General features: G+C 43.1%; 1 protein-coding gene across 2 annotated transcripts in view; it reads left to right on the top strand.

The window, feature by feature from the left end:
- LOC147706617 (cell adhesion molecule CEACAM8-like) overlaps window positions 1-10,001 on the top strand; it is a 139,161-nt gene extending 129,160 nt beyond the window's left edge. Inside the window, exon 8 of one of the 2 annotated variants that reach the window (XM_086933108.1) lies at window positions 4,500-10,001. In XM_086933108.1, the coding sequence (XP_086789234.1) occupies window positions 4,500-4,512 (13 nt within the window). In that variant the 3' untranslated portion in view covers window positions 4,513-10,001. The remainder of the gene's footprint in view (window positions 1-4,499) is intronic. The other variant, XM_086933107.1, reaches the window with a different exon arrangement.
- The last annotated feature ends 2,508 nt before the right edge of the window (window positions 10,002-12,509 follow it).

The following is a 12,509-nucleotide window of genomic DNA, read 5'->3' as shown; positions in this document are numbered from 1 at the left end:
GTGGTAACAGATCAGAACCTTTTGCTCAGACACTCATGCTCACTTGTTCTCAGAGAAGTGTACAGAGATTTCACAGTGGGCTGTTTTCACTTCTATGTCCACATATTGAACGTATTCATCTGGTGTCTCATCTTCAATGTAAGTGTGAAACTATTTTGTGCGTGCGTCTACAGCTGAGAATGAAACCCAAGAATAACATGCCTCTGTCCTGAATGCTTTGTGTGTCTCAACCACGAAGGTAACATATCCACCCGTTGCTGGGACGCCATGTTGTAATAGTTTCATAGCAACTGCCTGGCTGCTATGTTCTGAAATATTTAGAGTAGCTGATTGTAATTCAACGTACTCTCCCTGATCGGCCATTGTAAACATAAAAAATAAATAAGTTTTCTATTTAAATTAACTTATTGAAATTTTGTTTGTACAATATGGAAATATTTTTAATCCTTCAAGATTGATAAAACCTACAGCCCATACATAGGACCTACCTACCCAGCTGAGGTAGATTCCCTCTTTCCACTACGGACGCCTCCGGTTTAATGTGAGTAGTGGTCTCTGAGAAAGCACAACTGAACTACTCAGATTTGGCCATTAAATAAGTGCCTAACCAACGTTGGCGGTGCCATGTTGTGTAGTTCCTACTAATCCGTAGAATCTGCGCATTATTTGGAGAATATAAACTAAGGGCCTGATTTCGGACATCCCCGCAGGATATGTTGGCGTATAGACCATCTAGGTCACAGTGTCACTGTAAGCCCCCCTAACCTACCAGGGAGCAAACCTTATCCAGCAACCACTGAACATGACAACTCTGACCCCTCAGGGATCGTGGTAACAGTACAGAGCCCTTCGCTCAGTCACTCCTCCTCCCCTGTTCTCAGAGAAGTATACAGAGAATACACAGTGGGACGTTTTCATATATTTATTGAACCAGCGTTATTCTTCTATAGAACACTTGTTGCTGTAATGATTAATAGGCAGAAGCAAATACATGTGATTACAAGCACCGAAAGCGTGAATAGTAGATATAGTTCCACCATGGTGCCTAAAGCAATGTATAAATGCAGGCCTATAAACCAGGCAGTAATTGAGCATACTCCTACGATGCGAACTCTACCTAGAGTCTGTGTAGAGCCAAGAATCCCCCCAAGGGATGACCCAACCCCATTACCTGATGGGTTAGAATTAAGGAGCCCATCTTGGTCACAAACTGGACACCCCTCATGAGATGTATGCCACTGCGTAATGCTTTCTCAGCATGCAAGCACCCTCGGTGTCAGCGGAAGTATCTCCTCTGCTACTCTAGCGGGATGATCTTCTTTTATAATAGAAAGCAGCCTTGTGATGGATATATAGATAGCCCTGTCAATCTGAGGATGAGGATAGAGAGACCTTTGTACATAGTGCAAAAGGAGACCTTGTACATGATGTTTAAGGCATAAAGGTTGTGCAAAGCTAGACGTATAAATAAGGTTAGTTTCAGAGAAAGTAATCCAACATTGTCACACACGCAATTACGTGCAACAGTTTACTGAGGAAAATGTTGTTTGTGAGGAAAATGTAAGAAATAAGCTGCTTCATCACATAAGTCTAACTCGGGAATATAACAGCGTTACATGGATGGTTCTCACGCAGCCACCTATGGATTTTGCCGCATTCCCAGATTTAAGAAGACTGGAAAACTTAGGAATGCATCAACTAACTACCCCTGCACAGGCGAGGTGCAACGAGGAGAAATATCTTAATTTCTCCTCATTGTTTCCTCTTTCTAAGAATTCTGCATTCTGCGATATATTTAGAAAGTGGTAAAAAAGCCTTTGTGGTTTCTATACAAAAAAACAATCCTTCCTGCAACAGAGGCATCCTTGCACCACAGCGCTAGCGTGCCGGCCTCGGAGCTAGGGTGCACTGAGTGCGCGAGTCCAAGCAGAGGACAGGAATGTGCCATGAAGTGAGAGATATGGGGCATTCCTGCCCTCTCAACCTTCACGAAGCGCAGCGCAGCAAGTTGTATTGCTGCGTTGCGTGAAAAAATTATAAACGCAAGTGCTTCATGTGCACATCAATGATTAGCTGATGCTGACAAGTAATGCTTTAGGGTACATGGCAGATACTCAAGAATCGAAATGCTCAATGTCTTCCCTTTCAGAATAATTCCAATAACATATGCTTTACTAGCTAATTTAATTGAAAAACTATGGGTCTGACTTAGATGCTGGCGACGGGTTACTCTGTCACAGCGGTGGCGGATCCCGTCCATCGAAATATAAATCCCATCGGATATAGCAGAATGTTTATTACGGTAGACGGGATATCCAAATCAAGCCCCATGTTGTAAAATGCATGATCTGGTCCAGTTTTCTTCAAATATTTTGTAAAGGAGGGTCGACCTCTGACCCTTTTCCTGAAAGAAGCCTTGCTCATTTTCACTTCAAAATATGGGACTGGTATTTTTGCCCTAAGTGCCTCAACCTGAATCACCTTTCGGCATCTCCAGTTTTCAGAGAGAATTAAACCAAACTACAGTGAGGTCCCTTCATTTTCCCAGGATCACAAATATTGGTGAACTGGAAGCTGGGATTTGAACCCAGGCCACTTAGCTCCGAGGTCAGGCATCAAACGGTGTTTCTGCTCCAGTTCTGTGTGGGCAGCATCTCACCAAGCACAGTTTTGTTCTGTAAATTTGCAATACAGAGCAAGGAAATTGAAAATGAGAAGAAAAGAAGGAAATCCAGATTTAATCAAGCGATGAAGGTAGTGAAGATCATAACACCAAGAGACCCCTCAAGTTGTCCGATGCTGTACATCAATAGTTAGTCAGTGAGTTTACTCTTCACATCTTGTTGAATGGATAGCGCGTCCATTGGTACATTCCATGAAACTTCCTGAAGACTCTTCTCAGTGGCGGCTTGGCGAGGGAATTCTGCAGGGTGGTGAGGCGCAGGGTGGGGGGGTAGTGGACTCGGACCTACGACGGACAAGACTCAGAGTAAGGCTACTCTGAGTTCTGTCCTTCGTAAGTCTGAGTCCACTACACCCCGCCCAGCACTCCCTCGGCGAGCCACCACTGGCTGCACTGATTCAAGTTATATGATGCCAGGGGCACTGACTGTTGCCCCCGCAACTCCCATTTTTTATATTAATAACACAGGGCACTGCTTCTAGTATGCCCTCTGCCTCTCTGCATGTTGGTCTCTTTGAAAAAGTGTGTGTCACACTAATGACTATTGGCTCAGCCGGGTTTGGTTGCAGTGGTTTGGTACATGAACATGAGTCGGTGGGGTCTGGGTGGCAGTGTGAGGGCATAGGGTCCCTCAGGGTTCTTTGCTAGGCCTCCACCCCCCTCTATTACACCAGTTACTACCGTGGGGAAAATATTCTTCAATCAATATTTAGGATACAATCCTATGCATGTGTTGAGTATAAAGACTAGTATAGAGTATATGCAGTTTCCCAACCATACCCAACTCCACAGACACAAGAAACAACTGAGCATTCCTAATTGCTTGAAAACATTAGTGAAAACCTATGTTGGAAAGTAATTTGGATTAAAGTATTTCCAAACCTTTCAAAGTCATCCGCAGACGCAGAGGAGGGGTCAACTTGCAGCACAAACTGACACTAAAGGCTGAAAAGGATCTGCCCTTGGCATCTGTATCAGGAATGTGGAATTTGAGAATGGACATTAAACTCGCATGGGGTGGTCTTAATAAACTGAAATCACTCTCCCAAAAGTGAGCACTGCCGGGGGACCAACTGTGTGATCTTCCTAGACAAGAACAGGATAACTGCATGCAGGAGCAGTAGCTGATGGAAGCAGGACAATGCAACTGCTCCAGGCTGCTTCCCAAGAGGAAAACAAAGAACTCAGTGACATTGAGAGGGTTTTACCTCTCATCGACTGTGTTGGAAATTGTAGCAGAGAAGCAAATGAAGCCATCACCCAGTAAGGATCCTGGTGGGCACAGGTTTTGTTATATTTAGTATACCCTCTAAGGTCCTTAACCTATAATGGAGGGAAATATAGACCCCTTCAGGAGTGTTATTCAGCATGAGATCCCAAGAAAACAAAATACAAATGGGCAGATAGCAGGTGTAGCACAAAAAAAGGTCAATCATTGAGAACATTCAGGTTACAGAGCCCCCTCAAACTCCAGGGAAAGAGGAATTTCACCTGAGAACAAGCAGTCTAATTACAGGAGTGCTTGAAATCACACTCTGGACAGGTAGAGTCTGAAGACATGGACGTGTCTCCATTGTCTATCCTTCCCCTCGCTTCCACTCAGCCTACAAGGGCACAACGTTAAGAATTTATTAAAATATATTTAAAACCTTGGAAGCACATGGGGTTCAAATGGTAGCTGGGCCCACTTATCAAAATATGGTTCATTAATTGCTTAAAAAACTTATGCACCCTATAATGTTGTTATAAGCTCCTGACTAACCCCAAACTTAGGCTGAGAAGTGTCTTCATGCTCTCTTTTGTTTCTTCCTCACAGGCCCCAGAACTGAATTCAACATTTGCACAGCTGACCCTATCTGATCAACTGAATACCTCCTACGGCTGATACTCTGTACGACCCTCTCTGATACGTTGAATTGATCCTACCCCTGATACCATGAGTGACCCTCTCTGACACATTGAAAACTTCTTACGGCTGATACTATGTGCGACCCTCTATGATACGTTGAATTGATCCTACGGTGATACTATGCACAACCCTGTCTGATACACTGAAAACCCCTGCTGTGTATTTCTTAAAGGTAGTGTGCTGCCTTTGGTTAAAGAGGCTTGTTTTTTGCTATACATTATTTTAGAAATAGTCTGTAAATATTGTATTATTCAGTTCTTCTGCTAGGATTTAGACAGAATATTTCCTACAAGGTCAAAAAAAAAACTGTGCAGTCTTAGCTCTGTGGTTGGATAAATTTTATCATAAAAAACAAAATTTGTCATTTTGAAAACAGAGATGACACATTCACAACATGCAAAGGTTCTGAGACGAGAAAGAGCTCTGCTCCCTGGGATGTAAAACAAATACCTATGTATGCTAGAGATGGGGCCCCCCACAAGTCCCAGCGATCGCTAATACATCACTGTGCTTCTGTAGTGAGGGTAGGTTTAGGCACAACTGTCTTCCAATATTCCAGGCCTTTTCATTGAGTACTGTTTGTTAATTATGCTAATCACATTTTTTACTTTCGTGTGTCTTTTGATTGCAGAGAAGTTATTGCAAAATAGAGCATAATAGTTTCAATAAATATTATAAGCTTTATTTGTGTCTCTTTTCTGTGCATTGTGGATGCGTATGAGTGAGCCAATGAAAGGTGATTGCCTTCTACCAGGATGCCTGAAAGGGTCTAGAGTCTGTGTTCTGGGGCGCCAACTTACCTGTTACTCTGTAAAGGTTGGGAGGGCAGGTGCAGCACTATGAGCTAGTCTTGATTTGGGCTCAGAGGTACTGATGTGGTATGGTGACTCACTTCCGACATACTGATGTTCAGTGGCCCCAGGCATAGTTCTTTTTCTAAGCAGATTCCCTGCAACAACCCTGGCTGATACATTGAACAGATTTGGCTTGTAATATACTGGTTTTATCTCAGCACGGCTACTAGTTTGAACCTTTTTTTCGTATCACATTGCATCTTCAATAATGAACTTGTTTCACCTACAGTCAAATCTCTCCCTACTTCTGCCAATCCTTCCAACTAGTAAAGTTCCAATCTTATGCTAATTCTTTGGTGATAACTAATCACAGTTCTCTAGATAGTTTAGAAATAATGGTACGGGCAATGGAAGAAACAACAATCAAAGGACTGATAGACCTAGAAGTCCTTTCGCCTCTGTGTCAACATCATAAGTAACTAAGGGTCATATTTACAAGGGCTTTAAGCCAAAAAAGTTGAGATAAAACCAGCACCCTATTTACAAGAGGGTGCTATCATGCATAATCGCATGTTAGCACCCTTTTTCCCAACGCCTCCCTTTGCATCTCAAACGAGATGCAAAGTGGGCATTTCTGGGCGTACCCCAGATGGACTACGTGGAGAAGTGTGGCTCAATGGTTAGAGTGGCAGACCCTGATGCAGAGGTCTGGCCAGAGACCAGGGTTCAATTCCCGCCTCGGCGGGTCTTGGGCTCATAATTCCCCGGACCTGATTTCTCGCCTCAGTGCCTATTCTAATCATGGGTCCCACGCTGCAACTCTGGGCAATAGCTTGCTTAGTCTCCACAACGGCCCCCAACAGCGCTAAGGATGCCTGGTTGCACCCTGGGGATCCCCAGGAGTGGACATTTCACGGGGAAAAACCAGGAAGGGTTCCCTAGCGGTATGAGTACAGCGCCAGGACACTCTGGAGTATCAGTGTGCTTTACAAGTACGCCTACATTTACTACCTTGCAAATATCGCTGATGTTTACATCGCGATATTTACAAGGCAGATTTTGGCGAAAACATCTGTTTTTGACAAAATCTAACGTCTGCTAAAATCCTGACTTGGCCATCCCTAACATAGGGGGTGGATTCTTTACTTTACTTTGTAGACTTATTGAGCGCAAACAAATCATCCCCAAGGGGATCTCTCGGGGCTGTAGAAGAAGATATGGAGGACACAACCATCTAAAACAGCCAAGTTTTTTAAACCTGGGTAACTCGCTGCAAGCCCTGATGTTTATTGGCAATTTATTCTAGTGTCTCGGAGCTAGGTGACAAAAGGCTCTACCGCCCTATCATGCCCTCTGTATCTTCTGAGTACACAGAAGGTTGGCATTCCTAGATCTTAATTGTCATGCAGGTTGATACCACCTGAGTTTATTACTGAGGTACACAGGTCCTTTCCCCTGTAATGATTTAAAAAAAACAACGAGCATCTTAAAGGTAGCTCATTTCCTCCCCAGGACCCAGTGTAACTGGTTCAGCAAATGGGGCAGATGGAGTCCGTGCCAGTTTGTTTAGGGCAAGTCGGGCTGTGGTGTTCTGCACTATCTGTAGACGCATTAGTAGGTCCTCCCTGGTAACCACCAGCAGCGAGTTGCCATAGTCCAGCCGACTCACCACGAGTGACTGGACAAGGGTTTTCCTCGCCGACAGAGGGACCCAGGGAAAACATTTTCTGAGCATCTTCATTGTGCCAAAACAGGTGCCGGTACTATCTTAACCTGTTCCTCAATAGATAATTCATCATCTATCCTGACACCCAGATTCTTAGCCCATCTCCTGGGTAGCGGAGCCTCCCCTAGCTCGGGTGGCCTCAACTCAGGGGACCACATTTTCTCTGCCTTTCCGAAAAGCAAAATTTCTGTTTTTGAGGACTTAAGTTGTAGGAAATTTCTCCTCATCCAGACGGCGATACTGGACATACAGCTTATAAATTTTCGTTGGGTTGACATAATATCTTCCTCGATGGGGACGATTAGCTGAGTGTCGTCCGCATAGGAGATGGTTTCGAACTCATGGCTTCTGATGATGTCAGCCAAAGGTGTCACATAGGCATTGAACAGGGTCTACCCCTTTTGTCTGAGATACGTATGACCCCAACTGGATGCTCTGTATGCGTCCCGATAGGAAGCTCTGGATCCACTCAAGAGCTTCACCCCTCACCCCAATCCCCCTCAATCTGTCCAGCAGCAACCGATGAGAGATGGTATCAAATGGTGCTGACAGATCGAGGAGGACGAGGATCACAGGAATCCCTCTGTCTAGTGTCATCCTGATGGTATCCACCACTTCCAGCAGTGCAGCCTCCGTGCTATGTGATGCACGGAAACCAGACTGAGAGGGATCTAAGAGGTAGTTTTGTTCCAGATAATAGGAAAGCTGTTGGTTTACCAGAGATTCCAGAACCTTCGCACAACAGGGGAGGAGTGAAATAGGTCTGTAGTTCAGCAGCTCAAACGGATCCGCTGTCACCTTCTTAAGGAGAGGCTTGACCCGCGCTCTTTTCCACTCATTTGGAAATATGGCTGTCTCCAGCGAGATGTTACAAATATTTGAAAGTGCATCTGCTAGGATAGGGCTAAGTATTGACATCACCGCCGGTGGTACAGGGTCAGATGGCGAGCCCGACTTTACATGGCTTAGTAGGGCTCCTACTTGCTCTTTAGTTGTAACGGTAAAGGAATCCAACCTACAGGGATAGCCAACTTCCGGCAGGAATTCTTTAGGAGCGTCTCCCTCTCCTTTATTTGCCCTAGCCGTGTCGAAGGACTGATAGATCAGGTCAATCTTATTGGTAAAGTGCCTGGCTAAGTCCTCACATAGTTCCTGTGTGGGGGGATGGGGAGGGGGCCGCATTGTTCTCCTTTGGGTTAGTAAAGTCCTTTAATATCTTCTACAGTTCCTAGGAAGAATTCTTGGCCTCAATGATGCGTGCACCCAAGTGTGTCCTCCTTGCTGTATTACAGCTTTTTAGGTAGTCTCTATGTGCTTTCCGATATAGCAGTTCATCTTGCTCCCTTCTGCTGATATGACCACAGGGTCGTATCAGCAAGGTTATCGCCGTTTTGCAGGGAACATCGCTGGAAAACCAGCGAGGTTCCCTGCAAAACAGCGATTTCCCTGCTGTCGCAGTAATTTTCATCGCCTTGGAGATACGCGTTGCTAATAAAGTGATATCTCCATGATAAAAACCTGTGATAGCCGGCGTTAGGAAAAAGAGCGCTAAGCACGTTTTTGCTATAGTTATCGCAAAGTGTTGCTAATATGCCCCTAAAAACCTATCAGGGATGACTGCTGCATATGTAAGTTTCAGAGCTGCAAGAGTCACAGCAGAATGATGAGTCATTCAAGCTCAGTCCATAGCGAGTACTGATGCAGAGTGACACCTTGAACGAGAGGGTCCACCATGTCTGGTTCTCTTTGCTGTGTGGAGAGAGGAAGAGTCTCAGGACAGCAATACTGTTGTATGCTCAGCAACTTCTTTCCTTCCTTCCTGCATCTTAAAGCTTAGATGTGAGGAACATGCCTTAACTTGATCCATATCCATGTCTTCAGAAGTTCTAATCTGGACCTGGGGCTGAAGAAAGGCTTTGCTTTTCAATCGCACATGTGTGCTTTGCTGTTCGATAACACACATGTAAAGGATTCTGTTGAGATGTTCTGCTAGTGGCCCTGCTGAGACTGTGAGTCTTTCCTACTTCACAGTATCTGACACTGCTGCTGTCAGCAAAGTGATATCCTAGAAGAAGGGGAAATGGGAGAGAGAGAAGAGAAACACAGCTAACGTCTCTATGAGACTTTTCTCAAAGTACAGAAAGTAGACGTGGGGTTGTCTGATAGAATATGGAATCTCAGTAATATCCTGAAAGAATGGAGAATTACATTCATATCATCTAGTGCTTTTTATTGTGCTATTATCCTGACAAATCCAGAGTGTTGTCTGTTTCCTACATGGCCCATTGTCGTTATCCCTGTGTTAGCTTAGTTGTACACTTTGTAGGCCACATTCCCTTTGCACACATTACTACATAACACGCTTGCTTTTGTGGCACATCGAATTTTCACACAGAACCTGCATATGTTTTCGTGTTCTGTTATTTTCCTGGGATTTAGTCTGAACACACTAGACAAGCTCAAACAGCAATGCCCCTTGTTATTCTCTCTGGTCAGACGTTAGCACTTAGACATTACAAGAGCACGCAGCTGCTGTTTGTGAGCACACATGTCTTGTCATATAACCGAGGACATGGGTTCTGATAAAAACAGACACTGAGTGAAGATCCTGAAGCAAGAGAGCTGCGTCAGCTGAGATGTAGAACATCCACCTATGAATGCCATGGTACAGGGTCCGCCACTAATCTCGGGGATTTAAAATATATAATCATTTAGCTTCAAAAGAAAGGGGGTGGGTTAAGCAAATCTGTTTTATAATATGACAGGACTTTATATGATATATGATTTGTTAACCATGCTGATGATAATTATAGTGTGCTTTTGTTGTCAAATTGTGGCCCAAATACTGCCTCTTAGAGCACAATAGTTTAAATAAATATTATAAACTTCCTTTTTGTCTTTTGTTTATCCTATTGTGAACAAGTACAAGTGAGAGAGTGAAAGGTGTGTCCTGGTACTGCGATCCCTTAGAGGGTCAAGAGTGTTGAATTCTGCGGTGTCATCACACTTGTTTCTCTGGAAAAGTTAGGAGGGCAAGTGAGGCACTATAGCTATTCAGACTCTTTCTCATAAATACTAAGCTGGTATGATGACTCAGTCTCTACCGGCTGATGTTCTGTGACCCCAAGAATATCTGTGTTCCTGAGCCGAATCCTGCAATAAGGGAGAAGAGAAACACACTTAACTTCTCTAGGAGACTTTTCACAAAGTACAGAAATTAGAACGAGGAGGTTGGCTGATAGAATATCAAAGCTAAAAATATTGCGAGGACTCAAAATGTCAGACATATCGATGTGCAAAATATCAAGAAAGTCAGTGCAAATAGGTAAGTATAGATTTATTATTCTTAACACCACATCTGTGTACTATGAAAATGCATATATATATTCTCATTGTACATATATGTGGAGTTACGTATAGTCAAACTTTGCTTACCCATAGAAACTTACCTTCACAATATAACTATCCTCAATATTCTTGACACAATATTTAGTCCACACAATATTTTTGACTTAATAAATCGTCCAAACACTGACAGCGCATGAATTCTTGCAGCCTCTTAGTTGGGTAGTTTTGTGCACACAGCAGCAGCTTGGAGAATATTGGGTTTTAACATACAATAAGCACATACAATGAGTAACATCATGGAGAATCTGCTGGCAATTAACCGATACAGGCTTCCATGTAGCGGGGCCTGCAGACCCTGGAGCCAGAGCCTGCAAATAGCAGTGGGAGGATAAGTAATTCGAAGCCTCAGAATAAGTAGCGCTTGTATTCAGGACTGATTAGTCCTGTGAGGCTCAGGATCATGTTTATTAGTGTGTTCTCTTCTCTCCATACACAAGAAATCACACTAAGGGCCTGATTCACAGATCTAACTTAAGACAAAGTCCTAAACGTACTACTTTTGGTATAAACAGAAGTTAGGATTCTGTCTTAAGACAGACTTAAGACAGACTTAAGTTAGGATTCTGTCTTAAGTCTGTCTTAAGTCTGTCTTAAGACAAAATCCTAACTTCTGTGAATACCAAAAGTAGTAAGTTTAGGATTTTGTCTTAAGTTAGTTCTGTGAATCAGCCCCTTTGTGCCTGAGTCTCAAAAGTAACTTGCACTTTTGTTTTCGATTTTTTACTATCCACAAAGGTTTCTTACGAGTTCAATCTTTGCATGTGTGGAGTCTCCCAATTTAAATAAAAGGGACAGAACTATCTTTTTATGTGTAGAGACTCTGAACTCGTAAATAAAGTAATTGTAAAATACCTTCGTGCATAGCAAACAATCTTAACCTTAGACAAACTTACACAAAAGTGAAAGTTTACTTGTGTGCATCAGACCCTAATATGTAAAAATGTTTGATTTAAAATGAATGCCTCATCCAAAGCAGACTATATGTGAAGATGATTCCATCAAAATTAACATAGTGGCTGTAACAGGTGAATAAGCTTATTGAAAATATTTACAATATTTTGAATCACTGATGCTGGAATCTGGGAATCACTGTTCGATCCCGGCGCCGGTGGCAGATCAGCCCAGCACCATGTGACTCTGGGCAATAGCTTGCTTAGTCTTCCTGATGCCCCCCAGCGCCTAGAGACCCTTAGGGGTGATTGGTCGTGCTTTACAAATGGATTAATATTGTTATGAGTGATGTAATATGTGATGTAATCAGCAGTGCATGGCGCGAACGAGTTCTAGGTATGTACCAGTGATATGTGAAGCACCAGGATCACTGGCCTTTGTCGAGGAGAGACAAGTGACACTACCCATGACCTGCTATCTGAATCACTGGAAGGGAACCATATGAGAAGATGCATAACTGGAAAGGAATCCTGAAATATAATATAGGAAGGAGTTGACTGACAGTGACCATCATCAAAGCAACCAGAGTCAGCTTTGGGTTGATGTGAATGGAGCAGGGCCTCAGCTTGAATCCTGGCACTAAGAGGCAAATGTGCTCTTGCAAAGTCTATTTCAGATCAACCAACGATCAACATGCATTTCAATCCATTCACTTTGACTGTCTAATCTAAAAAAGCATTGTCAAAGCCACAGGTTTTAATGCTGAGACCTACTGTCTTTTTAAAAATGTGTTTGTTTATTCACTGCCTAGGAAAATTCAAATGACTCAATGTTGAAACTATGAACTGATTCAAGTCTAGAAATATGTAAAACTAGATTCATGTTAGTTATTTCTTTCTGAAATAACAAGTATGTGTTCTGTTCGTAATCTGAGGCTAAAGCAAAATAAAATATTGGTTTGCAGTGCGGCTGCAAATACTATGAGTTGCCACTGATGACAATTGATGGATATTTTGCAGACACAAAACTAATTTATCTCAGATGATGTTTTCATGTCTGTTTGTAAAATGATTCTGGAAGGAAATTCTTGTTAGTAAA

This window comes from Lissotriton vulgaris, chromosome 7, assembly GCF_964263255.1.
Source record: "Lissotriton vulgaris chromosome 7, aLisVul1.2, whole genome shotgun sequence".
Classification (NCBI taxonomy): domain Eukaryota; kingdom Metazoa; phylum Chordata; class Amphibia; order Caudata; family Salamandridae; genus Lissotriton; species Lissotriton vulgaris.
The sequence above is the reverse complement of the archived record's forward strand: the minus strand, read 5'-3'. Positions and strand labels throughout refer to the sequence as shown.